At 36.9% G+C, this 24,136-nt stretch overlaps 1 protein-coding gene across 10 annotated transcripts in view; it reads left to right on the plus strand.

The window, feature by feature from the left end:
• LOC107728238 (MYC binding protein 2) overlaps positions 1 to 24,136 on the plus strand; it is an 80,162-nt gene that overhangs the window by 6,433 nt on the left and 49,593 nt on the right. For 8 of the 10 annotated variants that reach the window (XM_016538339.1, XM_016538340.1, XM_016538344.1 and 5 more), the window contains 24 exons: positions 937 to 1,041; positions 3,351 to 3,470; positions 3,634 to 3,715; positions 4,402 to 4,519; positions 4,632 to 4,836; positions 4,938 to 5,091; positions 5,296 to 5,468; positions 6,833 to 6,958; positions 7,246 to 7,373; positions 7,481 to 7,572; positions 8,861 to 8,995; positions 9,088 to 9,171; positions 9,262 to 9,358; positions 10,575 to 10,767; positions 12,385 to 12,659; positions 14,209 to 14,430; positions 14,519 to 14,710; positions 16,496 to 16,702; positions 18,259 to 18,396; positions 18,480 to 18,658; positions 18,746 to 18,888; positions 19,170 to 19,270; positions 19,423 to 19,641; positions 20,761 to 20,983. In XM_016538339.1, coding sequence (XP_016393825.1) covers positions 937 to 1,041; positions 3,351 to 3,470; positions 3,634 to 3,715; positions 4,402 to 4,519; positions 4,632 to 4,836; positions 4,938 to 5,091; positions 5,296 to 5,468; positions 6,833 to 6,958; positions 7,246 to 7,373; positions 7,481 to 7,572; positions 8,861 to 8,995; positions 9,088 to 9,171; positions 9,262 to 9,358; positions 10,575 to 10,767; positions 12,385 to 12,659; positions 14,209 to 14,430; positions 14,519 to 14,710; positions 16,496 to 16,702; positions 18,259 to 18,396; positions 18,480 to 18,658; positions 18,746 to 18,888; positions 19,170 to 19,270; positions 19,423 to 19,641; positions 20,761 to 20,983 — 3,711 coding nt within the window. The remainder of the gene's footprint in view (positions 1 to 936; positions 1,042 to 3,350; positions 3,471 to 3,633; positions 3,716 to 4,401; positions 4,520 to 4,631; positions 4,837 to 4,937; positions 5,092 to 5,295; positions 5,469 to 6,832; positions 6,959 to 7,245; positions 7,374 to 7,480; positions 7,573 to 8,860; positions 8,996 to 9,087; positions 9,172 to 9,261; positions 9,359 to 10,574; positions 10,768 to 12,384; positions 12,660 to 14,208; positions 14,431 to 14,518; positions 14,711 to 16,495; positions 16,703 to 18,258; positions 18,397 to 18,479; positions 18,659 to 18,745; positions 18,889 to 19,169; positions 19,271 to 19,422; positions 19,642 to 20,760; positions 20,984 to 24,136) is intronic. The other 2 variants (XM_016538341.1, XM_016538345.1) reach the window with 1 other exon arrangement.

Below are 24,136 nucleotides of genomic sequence, written 5' to 3' on the forward strand. Positions count from 1 at the left end.
CGAAACATCTAATCATAATCCATTCTCAAGTTCATTCTGTTATATACAAACTTGATTATGAGCACATCATACATTTTCCATAAAATGTTCCTCTGGGTTTAATAATACTCCAAAACGGACCGATCATCCAGACTGCCAGAATTACCTTCTACCTCACATGTGCTTTTTTCCTCTGGGTGTGGGTTGCTTGTGGATGTTCCCTTCTCGCTTGTGTTCTCATAATATACCATGTGTTATATACCATGTTTTATTTTTAGGGATGCACCGATCCGATACTGCAATTTTCTGCCGGATCGGGTATCGGTTAGACGAGACCGATCCAAATCCGATATTCAGCATATACTATTCTGTATTATTGTTAAGCCCCAAGAAAGGCACAAAAACATTATAAAGAACCATAAAGTTTTCATGCACTACATTCCAAGTGTTCTGAAGCCGTTCCATAGTTTAATGTGAGGTACAGATGAATAAAGTCGTTAAATACAAGTTTACACGTAAACTCTTCTCTCCGCTGCGGCTGTCTGTCATCCTCCATTCTGCATTCAATCTGTGCGTCGCGTTCAGTTACGACAGTCAAGACGATGAAACTCTCTCCAAGATGATTCAATGTTCCTGTTATTATACTTGATATGTATTGTCTATTTTTTCATTTGTTATTTTTCTGTATAGTGAAGTTGTCTATATGTAGTAGATTGTATTTAACACACACAAACCAGTGATGATCTGGTCAACACACAGAGGTATAGAAATTCTACATTGATTTAAAAAAAAAATAAATAAAAAATACTGTGCTAGTATCGGATCGGTATCGGCCGATACTCAGAATTTTTGTGATTGGATCGGTTCTGAAATAATGGTATCGGTGCATCCCTATTTATTTTCCATTTGTGAGATCCTTTGCCCCATGCATGTGAAAGTTTCTCTTTCCCCCCATAGGCCCCCTTGTTTTCCCTGGTCCCCTTTTAATGAACCAGCGTGAGCAGGTGCTAGCCAGACTAAGACCCCTTCAGGCCTTTAAGCTAATGCAGGAGAAACTCAAAGGTACTGCGGTCTTCACTACAGACTCCACCTGGAGCCCCATGATGCCCCTCTCTCTCCCTTCCTTCGACAAACTCTACTCTACCGCCTCTTCCAGCTTTCTCTGGACACAGTTACCTCTCTCTCTGTCTGCGTCTCTTCCTCTGTCTCTCTGGTGAAAGAATAAAGAACTTACTTTATTTGACTACCTCTCTTCTGTTCTAACATAATAGTCAGTTGGCCATATGTTTATGCTGTGTTCATTGCTTTGTTGAACAATTAGATCCTGCTGTCTGTTGAAAATGATCACTATTAAATAAATCACGGCTCTTTTTTTCTCAACTGGAGTGGGACTAGAGAATTGTCACGCTGTGTTAACTGTTATTGGGAAATCAGTGACTGAATGTGGTGTTTTTGCTTAAAATAGCAAATTGCATCTCATTTTGTGTCAAGTTTAGTTTTCACAAGGGCTTAAAATAAATCCTAGTGCATGGCCAATATAAATAGAACAGTGTGCCTTGTAGTTATTTTAAGAAACATTGAAATAATACCCATGCTGTATCTCCATCTGAATATTTGGCAAATGCAGCCAATCCAGTATCTAGGTCAATATCAGAGATTTTTTTTATCAAAGGAATAGTTCACCTAAAAAAATTTCATTATTTTCTCACATTCATGTTGTTCCAAACCCATTTGCTGTTATTGTACAACAGCAGTTCATAGTACGACTGTTAAGATATCAGATTTTCTCTTCTCTGTTGTTGCCAAAAGTATTGACATGAACAATGTTATCATGATATCTTCATACATTTTGGGAAGAAAATATAAATGATTATGCTATCAGTCAATTCATCTTCAACTTCATTTTATGCTTTCTCTTTTATATCTAATGAATCACACTGTAAACACAAGTGTAGTGTGCAAAAATAACTTACTGTTGATCAGTCTAACACCCGAATCCGAAAACTCGCCGACTGGAAAGCGAACTTTGAGTGTCTTGTCATCGCCAGCATGGTTTTTTGTGGCAGTAGTAGCTTCACGCTACGTCACCGTTGTCTTCTTTTTTCCGCTTCATGACAAGTGGAGACCAGTGTTATGGAGCAATATCGCCAACACAACCATGATGTAGTGTGAACCAGTTACCAGAACTGGATTATTTAATGTATTAATAATATGTGTCGAATTAACAAGATATCAGTATTTAATTTTTTACACAATCACAATTATTGTCCATACTGGTATATTGTGACACCCCTAGTTCTTAGTAACTATCAAGCTCCAAAAATGACAAAAAAGACTTTTATTTTCCATCCTCTCCCATCATAGCTGTTGAATATCATAATCCATTCAGTATAATTCCCATAATGTCACAAACAGTTATGACGCCTGTAAGTACCAGTGTGGGTTTTGAGTTTACGCAAATAAGATTTCAGAGCTTCGACGAAGGGGGATATTATCATTATAATTAACACTGAATATTATCAGTTGGGAGTAAATATTAGTGAATTATCAACGAATAACCACTAAAATAACAGCAAATAGGTTTTGGAATGACACAAAACAGAAATTCCATATTTGGGAATTTCTATTCCTATACCGTTTTTTTTTCTGTAATTAAACATTATTGTAAGGGCATTTTATATGTTTTTGAGGACGTGGTTTTCTTCATACCATATCAAAATACACAGTCCGTTAATGTGAAATATCATCTAACTGATAAAACGATAAAATGTCCCTAAACCCATCACTAGATACATTTCATAATGTTCTATCAAATCTTAATTATTATTTTACGTTTGTGTGGCATTTTTGTCACTTTTAGTGGCATTTTTGCTCTGAATCCTGAATTTGAAACCCTGGTTTAGATGTAACACTATGTTCTGTTCCATAAAATATATTATATGTGTATATTTTTGCATGCAGACATTCATTGGGACACAGATCTGCACTCGTGACACATTTCCTGATCTACACTATTTTAATCCGTGTGGATCGAAAGGAGCCCACTTTTGCTCTGTTCCCTCATTGGATTTGTGCCACAGATCAATGCCTAATCTCTTTTATTAACCCTTGATAGAGAGTGTTTTAAGGTTGTATACAATCACAACTTCCCCCTCAGTTTATCTTCTCTGCTTTGCTCTGTTCTGCCTCTGTCCACGCATGCCAATATTTCATTTGTGCTCTGTTTTTCTCCTTTCCTCTGAGGCACCAGATCGTTTCTCTTCCCAGGTCGTTAACAGCCCCCGGCTTCACTGGCTCCATCTCATCTCTCACTGTCCTCGTCTGCCCTTTACCGTCCGTCCAACAGGCTCACGCTCTGTTCTGTGTTACAGATGGCAGCAGTGAACGCGGGGACAAAGATGCCAGTAAGATCACTACATATCCTCCCGGGGCCGTACACTTCGACTGTGAGCTGCGAGCCGTGCAGGTCAGCTGCGGTTTCCATCACTCCGGTGAGTGAAGATCACATCTGACCTTGATAATGTGACAGGAGGCCATTGTTCATTTTCCCCATCATTACTTTGAGTCAATATTTGATTTTCCTGTTTTTTGATATGCCAAGTCTGAATTGAAGTCATATGTCCATTTGTAATGGTAAACCTGTTTTTTTGGCAGTGGTGTTAATGGAGAATGGAGATGTTTACACCTTCGGTTATGGACAGCATGGACAACTTGGGCATGGAGATGTTAATTCTAGGTAATGAGGGTTTAATGAGGGGCTTAATATATTTTAATTGTATTATTTTTTGTATTTAAGTAATTTAATTGTTAATTTGATGTATTTTTGTATTTTATTAATATAATTATTTATTGTAAAATTTCTACATTTCTAAATATATATTTATTTTAAATAATTTATTTAACATTTAGATATTTATTTTAGTATTGTCATTTATTTTAATGATTAATTGTTTTATTTTGTATTTATATATGTATATATTTTATTTATATAACTATTTTAAATATTTTATATTTATTTGTAAAAATTATTAATTGATTTTAAGTGTATTTTAGTTATTTATTTGAATTGAATTTATTACTTGTTTAATAGTTTAATTGGTTTTTTAATTGTTTATTTATTTACTATATTTTAATAGAATTTATTTTATGTATTTATATACATTTATGTATTTTATTTATTTTATATTGAATATAAATAATTATTCATTAATTCATTTTAAATGATTATTTGATTTGAAAGTTATTTATTTTAATTGTTTATTTTTATTTATGTGCCATTTTATATTAATTAATTAATTAAAATATTGAATGTTCTAAAATTAATATTGATAGCAAACAAACTTCAACAAAATAAAAAAAATCAGTAAAATAAACTTAAAAAAAAAAAAACATGGCTCCTTTGATTTTTATCCAAACACACAGGGGGTCTCCCACTCTGGTGCAAGCTCTGCCCGGCCCCAGTACTCAGGTGACGGCAGGCAGTAACCACACTGCAGTGCTTCTCATGGATGGACAGGTCTTTACGTTCGGGAGTTTCTCTGTAAGTTATCTTTTTCCTCCTGAAGCAGAACTTGTTCTCTCTATCCATCCATTTTTGGCCTGATTGTCTGTTGGTTAAGAACCTGAAGATATATCTCATGTTGTCTCAACAGAAAGGGCAGTTAGGACGGCCCATCCTAGACATGCCCTACTGGAACGCCAAGCCCTCTCCGATGCCCAACATTGGCGCCAAGTACGGCCGAAAAGCCACATGGATCGGGGCCAGCGGTGATCAAACCTTCCTTAGAATCGACGAGGCGCTAATCAACTCCCACATCCTGGCCACCTCCGAGATTTTCGCCAGCAAGCACATCATCGGTACGCTCTCTTGTTTGACTCACTGGTGGGGTTTAAAAGGCCTATGCGTTGTGTCTCCCGTTAAAGCCTTTGACTGTTTCCTCCCATTCTGGTCTCTCTAGGTTTGGTTCCAACATCGGTATCTGAGCCTCCTCCCTTCAAATGTCTACTGATCAACAAACTGGACGGGAGCTGCCGCACCTTCAATGACTCAGAGCAGGAGGATCTCCAGGGTTTCGGCCTCTGTTTGGACCCCGTCTATGATGTCATCTGGAGGTGAGGCACATCTGGAGTCAGCTGACTCATAATAAATGCCATTACGATCATGTCACCTAAAAAAACACTGTACACAGTTTCTCAGGGTTTCAGTGGACGAAAAATCATAATGAATAAATATTGGTAAAAAATGAATGACGTGCTGCATTAACTCTTGTCCCAAGCTATATCTTCTCACTTCAAGCCGTCTCGCTGTTCTTCCAGGTTTCTGCCTTCCACACGTGAGATGTGCTGCTATAACGCGGTGATAGCAGACGCCCGTGTGCCCACTGCCTCGGACATCCAGGCCCTCTGCAGCATCCTGAGTCCTGAGCTGGCTCTGCCCTCGGGCTCCCACACCACCACCACCCGTTCCAACGGAGCGCTGCACATCCTGGGTACGACAACAGCATGTCACTGCCGCTCACTCTACCTCAGCTTTACTGCTGTTTAATGTGCAGTTCACAGCACTCTCTTGTCAAGCAGGATCTCAAAACCTGTCAGGAATGAAGTCACATGATGGCAGAACATTCAAAGCTTGCTAGCTGTTTCTGATTGAGATCAGCTGGGCAGAGAGGAAATGGAGCTGGTTGACTGGCATTGTCTAAGAAAGAGGACAGTCTTTGAGCTTTGTGTCTGTCAGATCAAATTTTCCTTTATCTTTTGAGAATGAGAGATCATTTTACTGTGAAAACACACTGTAACTTTCAGAACTTCTTCTCCAGTTAAAAAAGAGAGTTTATTAAAACTGACAAAGCTGCAAAAACAGCTCCTTCTCATTTTTGTAGCTTACTGAGAGATTAATATACTTGAGCATGTGATAACCTACATTTACACGTCAGCCATGCCTGTTAACTATTCAGAAACCTGGCTCATCCAGTCATGGTGAAAGTAATTCAGAAGTAGTAGGATAGATGCTATTATTCTAATACTGAACAGAAAAGCAATTGAAAAGAGTAAAATCAGGCAAACTATTACTTTTTCGGACTGTGTGTAGCACCTAATGCTCTGCAGATTCTTCAGTCAGTCTGCAGATTTTGCTCAGTTGAAGTTGCCAGATCACAGAAAACCATGTAGTCTTTTCTTTTTAGCCTCAGACTATGACTCTATCCAGTCAGAGATCAAATGTTTGATATCTTGAGCTGATTTTAGAGCACATACTGTTTTGATGTGTCATACATCTTCTACCAACAAGGTCTGTTCAGATCTGTTCAGATCTTAAAAGTTCTGTGGTGTATTCCAGCCCATAACCGTTACAAATGAGTGGCTTAAGTTTAAATTATTATAATGAGCTTAATTATTATAATTAATAAATTATTTTAAATTATTATAATATTTAATTATTCTGATTATAATACGTTTTTAATTATTTTAATTATAATGAGCAGTGATAATGATCTTTTATTGGCAGTGATGTGAAGTTTATTTTCAACAAGATCTTACTTTGTAAAAAGGCTATTATTGGCGGATTGAGCAGTTAAAAAAACATATTATACTTATAAACTATAGAACAACACAAACTGTCGTTTGTGGAGGCAAAATAGCAATAGATTTGAACTTTAACCGTTTAATTCTAAAGGTAATAGCGGAAGTGGAAAATGATCAGAATAAACTATATTATGACTAAAATGTTTTGATGCAAAAAACTTAAATGAACATTTATAAGTGGACCTCAGAGGGAAAAAAAAAATTAATAAAAAAACCCTCTCATTGGAGTCTTAAGTTGAAGTGTGTGAGTTCTTCTGTTTGGCTGTGTGCGCAGGTTGTCTGGACACACTGGCTGTGATGCAGGAGCTGAAGATGGGTGTGGCCAGTGCTGAGGAAGAGACTCAGGCTGTGATGAAGGTCTACTCTAAAGAGGACTACAGCGTGGTCAACCGCTTCGAGAGTGAGTTCATGAAAAATCATACAGCTGTTACATCACCAAATACTGTTTTAGACTGTTAAGGCACATTCACATATAGCAACTTCCAGCAACATGAGCGATACATCCAGTATGTGATCATCAGATATTCAAAAGTTATGTGAATCGGTAACGTCAGGATGTCTAGTATTAGAACATCCATTAAGATCGAAAATAGAACCACTCGGCAACCTTCAGCAATAAAAGTTTGCTAATTTTAGTACAGGTTGCATTTGATTGATGTGTTGTTTTTTGCTCAATGTTTTCTCTAGGTCACGGAGGAGGCTGGGGTTACTCTGCCCACTCAGTGGAGGCCGTTCGCTTCTGCGCCGATGCTGACATCTTGTTAGGGGGTTTGGGTCTTTTTGGTGGCCGAGGGGAGTACACTGCAAAAATCAAGGTCAGGTGCTATCTAATTATCTTCTTAGGTTTGACCCTCAGCCCACTTCATTTTCACGAGTTTGATGATTTTTGGTTTGTGATTGAGAGCTGTGATTTTGTTTGCAGCTGTTTGAGCTGGGGCCAGATGGAGGAGACCATGAGACTGATGGAGACCTGCTGGCCGAGACAGATGTTCTGGCATATGACTGTGCTGCTCGGTATGGATATGCACATCAATTGAGTGCTGCTACATAATTGCTATGATTATGTGTATGTACATATATATACACTGCCATTCAAAAGTTTGGGATCAGTAAGACTTGTAATGTTTTCCTAGCTGAATAAAAGTTTTAATTTCTTTCAAAAAAAAGAAAGAATACAAATTTACTGACCCCAAACTTTTGAACGCATCACAGGAATAAATTAGATTTGAATGTATATTAACATAGAAAAATTTTATTTTACATCATAATAATATTTCATTATATTACATTTTTTCCCTGTATTTTAAAACAATAAAAATTGTTCTGATCCCAAACTTTTGACCAGCATTGAATATGCCAGCAAGTCTATATTTTATATATATATTGAATTTGCTTTTATTTTTTGTTCTAGTTTATTTTTTCATTTTCGTTTACGTTTTAGTATTTTTGCAATGTGCTTTTGTCATTGTTATTAGTTTTTTTATTTTAATTTAAAATGGGCAAAGATTTTAGTAGTATTTATATACTATTGTAATTTTCATAGCTATAATTTTTGTATATTTAATATTTATAGTGCCTTTGAGATGCATAATAAATACTGTTAATTAGGCTTGCTGCGATAGTCGGTGTTGACCCGTAACACCGGTTACGCCACCGCGGCACCGCCCCCACAGTCTTTTTGATTTTTTAATAATAATAATAATAATCATTTAGTTCAGTTGGAGAACAGACACTACAATTAAAAACTGAACGCGGCTGCTCAATGCAGCGTGCCGAATGACAGTCGCATCACAGATCAGCCACACTGTTGCTATGAATACCCCGACATTGCCGAAGGCTGCAAGCTGTTGTGTGCACTGACACAATCTGCTCCGTTTGGCAGCTTCACTGAGTCACATAAAGGTTAGCAGAAGATTTAAAACACTCTGTGACTGATAACACTCTTCAATTATAAACTACAAGCATATGCAACAATTAAAACTGAAGTGTCTGCACGCTAACGTCACTAAATAAAACTGCAAAAATAATGACAAACAGATCAAACTCACATGACCGGTTGCGCCAATGTCTACGTTTTGGATTGGAAAATCAAGACTTGTGAAGCATTGGTGGATCATATTGATATTTAATGTGATTCTCTACATCTGTGTTTCCTCTATTAGGACACCTGTGAGAACTTGAGGAGAACTGACTTCATATATTGGTTAAAAATCACCAAAACACCAGCTGATTAAAAGACTGAGCACACATGGCTCATAAAGACTGCTGTGGTTATTTGTGATCTTTTGTTTTGTGTGTGCAGGGAGAAGTACGCCATGATGTTCGACGAGCCTGTGCTGCTGCAGTTGGGCTGGTGGTATGTGGCGTGGGCTCGTGTGTCTGGACCCAGCAGTGACTGCGGCTCCCACGGCCAGGCCACCATCACTACTGATGACGGGTACAAACACACGTATTGCTGTGATTGTGTGATCATTATAGCATGGTAATTCTGTAAAGACGATAATAATCATAGTAAACTCTCTCCTGCAGAGTGGTCTTTCAGTTCAAGAGCTCAAAGAAATCAAACAATGGTACTGATGTGAATGCTGGACAAATACCTCAGCTGCTGTACAGGTACACGAGGAATTTTAGTTCTGTACTGGCTCCTTTGGTGTATCAGGTGTATTCTTTCTCTCACATGCCCGTTTCGTTCTGATTTTCCAGGTTGCCCTCTAATGATGGTAACGCATCCAAAGGAAAGCAGCAGACCAGTGAGCCTGTGCACATCCTAAAGCGTTCTTTCGCCAGGACCGTGTCTGTGGTATGTGCACGAAAACATACTGACTGCTCATGGGCCAATAATGTGAAGCTTAATTTAGTTTTTTACATTTTATTTTCAGATCTAATAATTTCCTCATATACAATGCCATTTCTATGAAAATGTAGGGTACGGAGAATGCTTACTTAAAATATTTCTTTTACTTGTTACACCACAAGTTACTGAATCCAAGTTTTGCTGAAAATTGTGTAAATGTTTTTTGAAAATCTATAAAACTGACAAATATAAGATTTCTAAGAACTAGGTGAATGGATTAAAATTATTGTTTGCTATTTTGTGTCTAGGTGGTGTAACAGTACGGTGATTTTAATATTAAAAAAAGTTTAAAAGGCTGCAATTCTTGAATTGTTTTAAAACAAGCAGTGAAGCAGTTTTGTATTTTTTTTTTTATTTCTTTTTTTTTATATATATATAAAAAAAAGATTTTGCCAAATCAACTTACATAATATATTGACATTATCTACATAATATATCAACCAACTTAATGCTTACATTTTGACAGTTTGATATTTTTTGACATGGTTGGGTTATTAAAGAAAACAAGAAAACATCAAAATATACGCAATTCAAAAATTCATAATATTTGTGAAAATTATTTTTGGGCTTAGAAAATATATTTAAAAAATATATTGAAAATGAATCAAATTTATACACTCACATGTATTCAGTGTGTTCAGAAAATGTTTATGTGATGTTACGTTTTATGTGACGGTTACACCATTTGAAGTGATATAATCCAAATTTGTTTGGATGTATTTTTATTTATTTTTTTTATGTATGAAACTGACATAAATATACAATTACTTGTCACACGTTAGATATTAGATATTTAGATATCTCCTCTAGTAACCTTGTTTGTCATTGACCCATAAATGTGCTCGTGCTGATATTTTGACCTGGTATTTCCTGAAAAGGATATGTTAGCAACACTAGTTAGAATTTCCATATAATTTCCTTATGCCCTGTAAAAAATAGAAAGAAAAAAAAATTGGCAAGCAACAGATGTACAGCAGCCAATTCTGAAGGGTTTATACTTCAGTGTATTTTATTGCTTGTTATTCTTTAAGGAAATCCCTTGACTGTTGGCACTTTTTTTCTATGCGGCCTATCCGCTTTGTGCAGTCAAACGAACAAACCAAGTTAATAATAGGTCAGCTCCTTGGTTAATTTCCCAGTGGTGTGTTTGTTCTTGACTCAGGACTGTTTTGAGTCTCTGCTGAGTATCCTGCACTGGAGCTGGACCACGCTGGTGTTGGGGGTGGAGGAACTGAGGGGCCTGAAGGGTTTCCAGTTCACAGCCACCCTTCTGGACCTGGAGCGTCTGCGGTTTGTGGGGACTTGCTGCCTGCGACTGTTACGCGTCTACATCTGCGAAATCTTCCCCATTTCTGGTATTATATGCCATTTCTGCTCATAATGTTAAAGGGTTAGTTCACCCAAAAATGAAAATTAGCCCACAAATTACTCGCCCTCAAGTCATCCTATGTGTATATGCGTCCCATTAGCTGTTTGGAAATAGCACGGTTTTTGTAGGGTATATCTCATATGCATATTATTTTTGCTGAAATCTTGCACTCAAGACAGGCCACTTTCACTTATTCTGTTACTCCAGCAGCTGTGTAAGTAAAGCTAACAACTGAAAATTGACTGAAAAACCAGCTAGAGGGATGCCGACCTAAGTCACATTGATTTTGAGCACTGCTGTCACTCTCTTGACACTGTACTACTAGACCTTGTCACCAGGACTTATTGTTATTCACTGAATCTGTGCTGTCACTTCTTGCTGAGTCGGACTGTCAGTGTCACAAGTGGAGTTCCCTTGAGTTACAGATGTAGTCTATATTGATTGTCAGGGTCTAATGTCTCACTAGGCCTTTAAGCACATGTAATGAAGAGGAAGACAGCTTTGGACCAGTGTTAAAGATGCTAGTTTTTAAGGAATAGTTTCAAAAATTATTAACTAAAATCATTAAAAACATTTTCACTACTTGTGTGTGTGTGTGTGTATATATATATATATATATATATACACATTTCTCATTTTTGTGTAGTTTAAGTTAATAAAAACTATATATTTCAGAAAATAACAAACTAATACAAATGACAAAAAATAAAGTGAAAGCAGAAAATATTACAATAAAATCGAATTCAAAATATTAACTAAAACAATAATGGGTTTTCTGTGGGGTCTTAAATCGGTCTTAAATCAGAGCAGAAAGTCGTGGCATTGAATGCTGGATGCAATGCCAAAAAAAATCTTCCTGAGCATTTTTGTTTTCCACTGCAAATATCTAAACATTCTTAAATACAGACATTTACTTGAGATGCAAATGTAAAATGAAGTCAAAATAAAGTGAGTTTATGCTTAAAACAAGAACAGATATCCTAAAAAGAATGTGAGAACTTGTTTTCCCTTTGAATTAAGTTGATTTTTCTTAGCCCATTGGCACAAATGTATTCTTGTTTTAAGCATAAACACATAATTTTGATGAATTTTACAGAAAACAAGACTTCTTATGTCAGTTTTCTTGTCAAGTAAATAATCTTTCGACATTTGCACTGGAAAACAAGACAAAAATACTGAAAAACAACATCACTTTTTTACATTGTGATCAGAGGTTACAGGAAAAGTTATTTCTATATTCTAGTGGTTGGAGCAGAGCTATTTAAGCTTTAAGGATTTTGTTTTTAATTATTTAAAACATGGAGATCTGTTGGAAGCTGTATTTTCAAATGTTGAAGTGTTTCTAATACAACTCATTTTCTGCTCCCTAGATATTTACATTTAGAGAACATACTGATGTGTTCCCTTCAATATATTCCTTTACTTTCCCTTAAAAAGGTTTTTTAAAAAATCTTACATTTACCTTTATAAAACCTGCAAGAAGCACTGTAATCGTATATCAGTGATACTAAAACTGGTCACTAGGACCCACTGTCATCATACTGTCTGGTCCACGTTGCATCTGCATTGTGTCTTATACTGCCTGTTTGTGTCTCCTATCTAGCCAGTACCAAAGCGGTTGTGGAGGAGTCCAGCAAGCTGGCGGAGTGTGTAGGAAAGACACGTAGCCTTCTGAAGAAGATCCTGTCAGAGGGGATGGACAACTGCCTGACCAAGCTGGACAACGACCCGCAGGGATATCTGAGTCAACCCCTCACGCTGCTGGAGGCCGTGCTGCAAGAGTGCCACAACACCTTCACCGCCTGCTTCCACTCGTTCTACCCCACGCCGGCCCTGCAGTGGGCCTGCCTCTGCGACCTGCTCAACTGCCTGGACCAGGTAATCACCATCAGCAGAGATTCTAGAGTCACAGTTTAAAGCTGTTCTTAAATCCGCAAACGACTGATGTGGCCTCATTTTTGGATGAATCTCAATAAACCTGTCAAGAGTGTCTTAATTTCACAAAAATAAATAAATAAAATCAATTATATTTTGGATAAATCAAATTAAGGCCTATTATATGGCCATTATTGTTTTTCACTGAAATTATTTTCTTGACTGTTAAGTAAAAAAAAAAAAATCCCCAAAACTTCCCTTTATTCTAATGCAAAACCAAATAATGATTTATTCTTTTAAAACATAAAAAAATTATTGTTTGTTAATGTACTGCTTTTAATTATATGAAGCATTATAGTAATTTTATTACACTATTGGAAAACTATTGATAATCACTATTGAGAATAATGTGAAATACAGAATAACTATTTGGGGGGGAAATGCGCCTACTTGTAATAAAAATATGAAAAAAAAAATCAAAGAACTTGTATAATGCAAAATGTAATGTATTATTATTCTTTTTAAATATTTAGGATACATGTAGCATAACATATGCTTGTCATTTTTCTTTATATGGATATTATGCTAATTTGTAAATGTGTATTTGTAAAATTTTACTTATTTATACATTTCATTATTATTATTACAATGATTATTATTATTATATTGTAATTATTTTGTGTTGTAATGATTCATATTTTTATGAATATTTTATTTTGATTGAAAGGGTTAATATAAGGGGGAAAATGTACAACTTTGCAATTCAATTAAGCTTTTTGTTAATACTTTGGAAAAAGTGTTAAAAAATGAAATCAAATTACATTAAATATTTTTTTCTTAGATTTATTTGGGGGTGAAATGTGACTTGTTTTTTTTTACATTAACCTAAAGAGCCTCTTTAACAGAGATGCTTTTTCAGCTGAACCACTTTCAGTTCCCAGCTCACACTGCAAATGAGCCTCCAGACAGATTTAGAGCTGATGAATCGGAGCTCTAAAATATCTCCAATGGCACACTAAATCAAAGAGATTCTCTCAGAAAAAGAGGCACAGCCTCCATATATTTTCTTTTTCAAATTTCTGAGCGATACATTTATCACTCTACTGTTATCAGACACACAGTCCGGTTAGTTACAGCAAAGGCTCTACTGATCATAACATTGACCTTCATGTTGACCTCCAGGACATTCAGGAGGCGAACTTCCGCACGTCGAGCAGTCGTCTGCTGGCCGCGGTGATGTCAGCACTGTGTAACACGTCGGTCAAGCTGACCTCCGTCTTGCCCATCGCGTACGACGGGGAGGTGTTGCTGCGCTCCCTCGTCAAGCAGGTCAGCACTGAGAACGACTCTGCCCTCGCTCACCGCTTCCCCCTGCTGGTGGCACACATGGAGAAACTCAGCCACGTGAGTACTAACAGCCCTCATTTTTCAAATTAAAAGACGTTCATTCTGAGCGATACATTTATCACTCTACTGTTATCAGACACACAGTCCGGTTAGTTACAGCAAAGGCTTTACTGATCATAACATTGACCTTCATGTTGACCTCCAGGACATTCAAGAGGCGAACTTCCGCACGTCGAGCAGCCGTCTGCTGGCCGCGGTGATGTCAGCACTGTGTAACACGTCGGTCAAGCTGACCTCCGTCTTGCCCATCGCGTACGACGGGGAGGTGTTGCTGCGCTCCCTCGTCAAGCAGGTCAGCACTGAGAACGACTCTGCCCTCGCTCACCGCTTCCCCCTGCTGGTGGCACACATGGAGAAACTCAGCCACGTGAGTACTAACAGCCCTCATTTTTCAAATTAAAAGACGTTCATCTGCCTCAGCAGTTACAAAATTCTCTTTATCGTATTTTGATCAGACGGAAGAGAATCTCATGGGCATGACGACTTTCCGGGAGGTTCTGGAGAAGATGCTTGTCATTGTGGTGCTTCCTGTGAGGAAGAGTCTGAGGAAGGAGGTTGAGCTCTTTTCTCCTCATCTGGTGTCCAACACCTGTGGCCTGCTGGCCAGTATCGTCAGTGAGCTCACTGCCTCTGCTCTCGGCTCTGAGGTTAGAAGGACAAATCTCCCGCTTCCCTCTCATTCCTCTCATCCGCACACACACACACACACACACACACACTCTTCCTCGTCTCTTTGTCCGCAGAGCATTCGCCTGCTACTCTAATTGCATTACAGCCACTGGCTGGCCATAAATAGCTTTTAGATGATGGAGGAGAAATTATATCACTCCGTTTCATCAGATTCTCATGGACAGGATCCTACGCAGAATCTGTATCCATAGAGATCCACTGAAAGATCTGCACATCCAGAAAGTTCTAAACATCCCTGTCCCATGTCCTTTATTTAAAAGGTTTATATTAAAATAAAGTTTAAAGCATGCCCTTTATTTAAAAGTTTTATATTAAAATAAAGTTTAAAGTAAATATGATATAAACATATATAAAGAAATATATTTAAATATTTATAATATATTTACAATGTTAAAATATTAATATATGAATAATATTTTAAATACATGATTGTTATATTTAATATAAATATATTATTTTATTTAAATTAAATATAGTTTTAAATAAATTAAATATTAATAATATTTCTATTTAATATACTTATTTGTAATATATTTATAATACATTTCAATGTATTAATATTTATTTATATATTTGTATATTTAAGCTTCTCCCCTCAGACTATTTAGCCCTGAACCAGGACATTTCTGATTTATGTCAATTTATATAATTTCATTTCTGTCAATTTTATACATTATTTCTATGTTATTCTTATGGTCATTTTTATTGTATCTGCAGAGTTGAAAAACCTGCATGTCATACTATATGTGGTTGTGTGTGTGAGACAAAAAAAATTGAATTTCGTATGTAATATATTTTAGAGTATTTAAAGATATATTCAAAATATAAAAGCATTATAATATTTTTTAAAAAGTTAATAAATTAATATATAATAATATTTAATTAACACAATTTAATGTTGCTGTCAGTTTGATTTGATATTACTGTTTTGTAGAAAGACTGATCTTTAATTTAACCATTAATTTAATTTAATATTATTTAATTTAATTTAATTTTTTTATTATTTAATTTAATTACATTTAAAAAAAAAAAAATTTTTTAATTATTTTTAGTACCTGGACTTGATTACATATTTTGCAATCTGATCAATAAGACTGTACTACTCCAACTCCATTAAACATTTTACTGTTTAAATCCTTTGAGTTCTGTATATTTTTTTCTCAAAATCAGCGTAAAAATGGAAAGTGAGAAGGCTCCATGTAGGCCTGCTCATGCAGGATTGTTGTAGTGAGAAGCTGAGTCATGAGCAAAGGTGTGTCCTCCACAGCACCACAACAGTCTACTGCAGTCCGTCTCTCTCCGGCCGCTTGGGAAAAGGCCATTGGCCCGTTGCCATAGCAACTGGCCTGTCATGCTCTATTAGAGTATGTTATGGAGAGTGTTACAGCTGCTTTACTTCTCTGTAACAATGTCCATTTCTAAAGGTGGAATATAAATCATATGAGGGCTAGCAGAGTTTTGGCCGTTTGCAGTATCACAGGAAAAGCATGGTTTTAGGTGGTGGTTCTCATGGAGGCTCCTGTTCAATTAACAAAAACATCCTCCCTCAGTTATCTGGCCTGCTGCCACCTGCTGGGAAAATAAGTGACACTTCATCTTAAAAGGACAGTTCACCCTAAAATGACACCACTATCCCTTTAATGTGCTGCAATTCCAAAACAAATTTAAAATGTAAAATTGCATCTACACTAAATGTAAATTCTTGCCTACACTTTTGAAACTTCTTTACTGTTGTTGTGCAGCTGGACGGGCTGAACTCCCTGCACTCTGTGAAGGCCACCCCCAACCGCTTCACTAAGACCAGCCAAGGACGCAGCTGGAACACAGGCAACGGCTCCCCCGATGCCATCTGCTTCACGGTGGACAAGCCAGGGGTGGTGCTGGTGGGTTTCTGTGTGTACGGAGGAGGAGGCATCCATGAGCATGAGCTGGAGGTGCTCGCTGATGATGTAAGTCTTTTGCTGTATTCATCACCTGATGCCACATGGAAGCTAGACTTCTGACTGTTAAAGGAATAAACAACAATACTCAACCTCATGTTGTTTCATACCCATATCCTGTTATTTTTAACGTGGCACATAAAAGGAGGATTTTTCTTCACACAGATCCTTTCTGTACAACAAGAGTGTAATGTGCCCATGTCTGTCTAGATCCAATAAAGCACCAGAAAAGTATCATAAAAGTAGTCCATGTGACTAAATTACTGTATTTTCTGGAAAAAACATTGCATCTGAGGTTAATCAGTTGCATGAGCTACACTGGGTCTAAATTGCATTGTTGACAGAAAAAAAACACAGCTAAGTTACATCTGTGTATCAGTCGCATTTTATTAATACAACATTCAGAGATGTGAAATACTAGTAAATAAAACATTTACAAGCACTGTAAGCATGAATTTAAATTTAGCTGCTCTTACTCTGCAAACCGTCCCTTTAATTTAATGGTAATCGGAACAAGAATAAAAAAAATATAGTTATAAAATAAACAAATTATAGTGGCATTTGTTATAAACACCAAGCCTAAACAAACTGAAATAGAAACTGAAATATGGCGTGTGGGAAATGTGCTGTACAGAGAGAAATAAAAACTGAAACCAAAAGATACAACATTTCTGTACGGACACAGTCACCAGTCATTTCTAATTCGCGGTCAGTTGACTTCTTGCACTGACCAATATCTTCCAAAAATTAATGATTTTGAAAAAATAAAAATATAGCTGATCAACAGCGTTTTTCTACTTTACCACATTAAAGAATGAAAATACAGGGATTAAAAGTGAATGAGAAGAGGAAAATAAACTTTAATAAATGTTGAAATCCTGTACTATAAACAGAAATCCCCTGCAATAAAGACAGAGGATGAGAATTTGAGAAGAGAAGATGTTTAGTCCAGTACAACAACTCATGGAATATTGTTAAAATCGTGGGAAAAAGGTGTGTGGCTCGCCAAACAGAATACAAAACTGAACTTAATCCAAATTTGTGGGCCCACGTACCTCTCAGTTTGGCACATATCCAACTGTTTCCATATTAAGGACTCTTTGGTTGCTAAACTATTGTAAACATGACTTTGTTCTTCACTTCTGTCCCAAAAAACAGCAACCTTCACATGGGCAAAAATGTGTTTGGTGTACCACCACGATGGGGCACTGTCACAATGTCCAGCACAGCCCTACTGTACAACAAATAATTTAAACTGAGTTGTCTAACTTTGTTTGGTTGACTGCATTTTTGTTTGTTGATGAAAAGGCTGCGATGTCAAGTTAGCAGTGCTAGAACTGATATGATGTCTGTGTGTGCATATTTGTTCCAAACAATAAAAAAAAGTGACTTATATTCTGAAAAATATGGTACTTGGTGCCAAGTCTGTTTGAGACAAACTCATTTTTCCTTCACCATTCCTCAACCGTTCCTTCAAGTGTGAGCGTGTGAATGAGTTGTCCTGATGTCTTACCCTGTTGTTTTTCTCTGTGTTCCTGTTCTGTCCATCTGTCCCATTTTATCAGGCTCAGACGGAGCACCCTGGAGATTCCGCCCACTCCCACAGATGGACGTCTCTAGAACTGGTCAAAGGGACTTACAGCACTGACGACTCCCCAAGTGACATCGCTGAGATCCGTCTGGACAAAGCTGTTCCTCTGAAGGTGCTGCGAATTCTACACATGAATCACGCGAAGCATAAACTTCACTTCAGCGCAAACTCACTTTCACCCTGTTGATGTTGCAGGAGAATGTGAAATATGCTGTCCGCCTGCGGAACTATGGCAGCCGCACAGCCAATGGGGATGGAGGCATGACCACCGTCCAGTGCTCTGATGGAGTTGCCTTCACCTTCAGCACCTGCAGCCTGAGCAGCAATGGCACCAACCAGACCAGAGGCCAGATTCCTCAGGTTCTCTATTACAGGTCTGTACCGTGTTCCTTCCTCTGCCTTAAAAAAAAATCTTAATTATGAAGGATGTACATCTTATTGACTCCAATTGTTTGCTACAGGAGTGAATATGATGGCGACCTGCAGTCACAGCTGTTAAGCAAAGCCAATGAAGAGGACAAGAACTGCAGTCGTGCTCTTTCTGTAGTCAGTGTGGTGGTACGGGCGGCCAAAGACCTCCTCCACAGGGCCTTTGCTGTGGATGGTGAGGATCACTTCTTTAGGCTTCCAAAAAACATACCCATCTGCTATTGGTTGAAAATTAATCATTAAATTAAACTAATGTAAATGATCTCATTCTTATTACCAGAATGTAAATAAAATATAATGTTCACTACAGCATGAGAGTCTGATGAGTCATCACGACAAGAATAATAGATTAATTTTTTTATTATTACAATTATTTTATAAATATATATAGACTGCTAACTTTTGAGATTTACTCTGTTGGATATAGATTGATTGACATTACTGATATCTCCACAGTTGAAGACATTCCAGAACTCCTGAGTTCCTCCAGTCTCTTCTCAATGCTGCTTCCACTTATTTTGGCATACATTGGTCCTGTGGCTGCCTCTGTCCCTAAGGTAAGGGAGTTTTTCTTTTTGTAATTGGCAACTTTGGCTCTTGATGTGATGATGTCTCCTCCGCCAAGTCAAGTGTTGTTAGTTCCCCTTTTCTTTCAATATCTTTCTTGATGTCTAACTGTTTTAAATCTCTAATTGTTGTCTTCTATTAGGCTGCGGTGGAGGTGTTTGGTTTGGTGCAGGAACTTCTTCCAGCTGTTTCTGCCCTGAACCAGAAATATGCCCCTCCTGCTTTCAATCCTAACCAGTCCACAGACAGCACCACTGGGAACCAGCCGGAGCAGGGCCTGTCAGCTTGCACCACCTCTAATCATTATGCTGTCATAGAGAGTGATCACCCTTACAAGCAGGCTGCAGTCACCCAGTACAAGGTACATTAGTTCTCATTTCCTAATATTCAACAGAATAAGGTAAAATCTAGCAAATCTAGCTATTTATTATCTAGCATCCTGTTTACATCACCCTGCCAACTAACAAGAATAACTTGGCAATGCTCTAGCAACCACCCATAACACTTTAGAAACTGATTACAGGACTCGATATTAACATTGTCCGATTGTTTTTGACAACCATAAAAAAGTAGTTAGACATTTAAAACCACATAAGCTAACCGATCAGTCATTACATGTTAATGCAGCAACAGAAAATACCTTTTACATAAGACACAAAGGTGGCGTAAACTGCAATTCAAATAGTAGGGAACCTTTCAAATACTGTATGATGGTTTTTGTGCACATTTTGCTAATTATTTTAATTGCAGTGAATTTTGAAATTGTGTTTTTTTACCACTGTTTTGATTTAAAAAAAAGAAATCAAAATAATCACCTTAATCCACCACCCAGAATAACCAATCAACTCCTCAGCAACACCCAAAAAAATCCCCAGCAACACCCTAATCAACCGTCCAGAACACCCAATCAACTCCTCAGCAACACCCTAATCAACCACCCAGAACGCCCAATCAACTCCTTAGCAACACCTTAAACAACCACCCAGCAACACCCAATAAAATCCCCAGCAACACCCTAATCAACCGTCCAGAAGACCCTAATCAACCGTCCAGAACACCCAATCAACTCCTTAGCAACACCCTAAACAACCACCCAGCAACACCCTAATCAACCACCCAGAACACCCAATCAAATCCTCAGCAACACCCTAATCAACCACCCAGAACACCCTATCAACTCCTCAGCATAACCCTAAACAGCAACCCAGCAACACCCTAATCAACCACCCAGAACACTCAATAAAATCCCCAGCAACACCCTAATCAACCACCCAGAACACCCAACCAACTCCTCAGCAACACCCTAAACAACCACCCAGCAACACCCTAATCAACCACCCAGAACACCCAATAAAATCCCCAGCAACACCCTAATCAACCACCCAGAACATGCAGTCAGCTTGTTACAAATTGAGATGCTGTACTACCAGTCTACCTTCATGAGAGTGGTTTAATCACATTCCCCTTGTCTGGTTTCCAGGTTTCCTTTCCAGACTGCGTTCGCTGGATGACCGTTGAGTTTGATCCTCAGTGTGGCACAGCACAGCCAGAAGATGTCCTCCGTCTGCTGATCCCCAGCCGTTCGATGCACTTCTCTGGGCTTGGCTCCAAAGCTCTGGTTCACGAGACCATCAACAGCTGGACCGAGCTCAAGAAGTTCTCTGGCTCCAGTGGCTGGCCCACCGCTGTCTTGGTGCTGCCAGGTAACCGCGATCTCCCAGACAGCCAAATTCAGAGCTTTATAAATGTTTACTTGGGCATTCATTCTGATTAACATGCTGTTGACACGTCAGTATTTGTTAATGTTCCGTAATTAAAAAGAAGACATTTATAGAGATGTTTACTTAACATCACTTCCAGGCCCTTGAGCGGGAGTCTTTACACTGTCAGCAGATAAATCTTGTTTATTTTGTCCCACAGAGGGTTGATAAACACCAGATCCCCGTCAGAAAGATTGTGGGATTGTTTACAGAATGTTATCTCTATGAGGACTGTGATTATATGCGCAGATGCCACCTTATCAGTGATATTTTAGTATCATTGAGATACTATTATAGTTATGAATATTTTGAATCAGGTTTTATCTTTGTATTTTTTTTCTCTTTTGTAGTTTTGTTTTGTTTATATTACAGCTGTCACTAACAATTAATCGGTTGATTATTCGGGCGATTAATCAAGTAATCGGATAATTATTTTTTTGGTGATAATAAAAATAGACCTAAGTGAGCAATCGCCTTTAAAATGACTTAAAGTACATATAGATAATAGCAATGAGGCAATAATAATTAGTTTAAATAAAGTATCAAAAGCAAGTAATCTTATGGTTTTATTGAACAAAACTGTTAAAATACATAATGTATTATAAACAATAGAACATTACACATTATAATTACGCATTATAACAAATGACTGCAGAGGGCGCCAACGGCCTGACGATTGTTTATACACTTCACTGCGTGATCTAATGTTTAATATTGACTAAACATTTAATTCAAATGTCTGTAACACTTTCTATGAAGCCTGTATTTATAATACAAAGCAAGTAATCTTATGGTTTTATTGAACAAAACTGTTAAAATACATAATGTATTATAAACAATAGAACATTACACATTATAATTACGCATTATAACAAATGACTGCAGAGGGCGCCAACGGCCTGACGATTGTTTATACACTTCACTGCGTGATCTAATGTTTAATATTGACTAAACATTTAATTCAAATGTCTGTAACACTTTCTATGAAGCCTGTATTTATAATACATTATAAGGGTATTCTTAAGGCATTATAATGAATGAATAATCCATTATAAAAAACCTTATAATATGTTGTATCGTCTCATAAATAATCATAAGAACAGTTTAAATGTATTATAATACTTACTTATTTGTGGTTATATGATTTATAACACAATGAACATGTTGCATTCACTTAAGTTAAAATGAATTATATTTCCCATAGTTATCGTCTCATGTCTTGCCATTGTTTAAGATCTTCACAGTAACTTAGAACATCTTATTAGTGTTTTTACTGTAAAATGACAAATACAAAGTCTTCATGAAAACATCCAAAAGGCTTTATAATGTGATATTATTTATAAGTGGTCTTTGTCTGCTTTAAAGGCACAATATGTAAGTAAGATTTTTTTTTAAATTAAAATATCCAAAAACCACTAGAACAGCGTTATATATTATGCTGATTTGTGTACTTACATTATCCCAAATGTTTAGAAGAATGTTTAAATCCAGAGAAATAAGCAATTTTAACTAGTGACACGGACCGTTTCCATCGTGTCATTGTGTCGCCTGCCAATGACGTCATAACCCCTCGATTTTTTTGTTTTGTAGAAAACATGGAAACACCAAAGAGGCGGGGCATAGAGGAGAAACAATAATGTACAGTATGTGGAAAATAATGTGTTTTTTTAACTTTAAACCGCATAAACACATTTCATTACACCAAATACACAAAATAATGTTCTTTTTAGCAGCATCATATGACCCCTTTAAAGCAGACAAAGACCACTTATAAATAATAATACTAATACTACTAATAACAATAATAATATTTTTTTTACAGCCATAAGATCAGATATCAGATCAGATGAATGTGTACACATTTGCTTTGAACTGTTTGTAATATCAGTATGGTTATTTTGAGTGTACCCTTTAAGACAACTGTTGATAAGTAACTTTGCAACTACATGTCAACTAGCAGTCATTGGAGTGTATTAGTAGTATGTCTGCTAAATATCTGCTAACACCTTATTTTGATGATTCCCCAACAGATATTCAACTGACTATAAGCAACTTTGCAAGTATGTCAACTTATTCTACCAACCCCAAACTTAACCAAAGTCTACTAATACTCTAATGAGAGTTAGTTGGCATGTAGTTGCAAAGTTGCCTATAGACTAAGGGGACCATCAAAATAAAATGTAATATAAAAAATATATATATATATAAATAATAATGCAATAATTTGAAAGTATTTCAACTGATTTTAAACTAGCTCACAGCAAAATTAACATTAACCTCACAGGAAACACTCAAAAACACTCAACCACTCCTAACCTCTCACAAGATAGAGTAAGATACTGTGCAGATCTTAAATAAACACTGTCACGATATGAGATAATCCATTATAAATTAAGTGGATTTAATATGGTATTAATTGTGTGTTATAAATAATCATACTCTTAAACGTTATAACCACAAATGCGTAAGTATTACAATGTATTATAATTGTTGTTATGATTATTTATCAGACGATACAACATATTATAAGGTTTTTTATAATGCATTATGCATTCATTATAATGCCTTAAGAATACCCTTATAATGTGTTATATATACAGGCTTCATAGAAAGTGTTACCCAAATGTCCACTTAATCTTTAATATTTGGCCATTTCTTTACGACAGAAATGCTACAGCCACTGTAATTTCTTTAATGTGGACATCAAAACGTGTAACTCAGAGCGACGGTTTAAACTTTTTTGAATTTGCGATGAACAGTTAGCATATTGAGAAAGATAATGATGTGTTCGCCTGTGTTTGCGTAGGTTTATAAATTATTTACCTTACAAATCTGATGAAATGGCGCACGTTGCGTTCCCAGATGTAATAAAGCCAAACTCACAGCAATTTGCAAAGAGACGCTTCACACATGTAAATGATAACCGTTCGTGTGGAGCAGCATTTACTGTGAACGGAGCCACTCTGACACGCACGTACGTAACCTACACGCATGTAAATAATTAAAGCGCACATATTAAACCTGCATCGCATATGTTTATTTAATTGAATTGTAGCGTTTATGAATTCACAGTAGCATTGTGCTTTATTATGATTT

Source organism: Sinocyclocheilus rhinocerous, unplaced genomic scaffold, assembly GCF_001515625.1.
Source record: "Sinocyclocheilus rhinocerous isolate Xijiao unplaced genomic scaffold, SAMN03320098_v1.1 scaffold2021, whole genome shotgun sequence".
NCBI classification, from domain to species: domain Eukaryota; kingdom Metazoa; phylum Chordata; class Actinopteri; order Cypriniformes; family Cyprinidae; genus Sinocyclocheilus; species Sinocyclocheilus rhinocerous.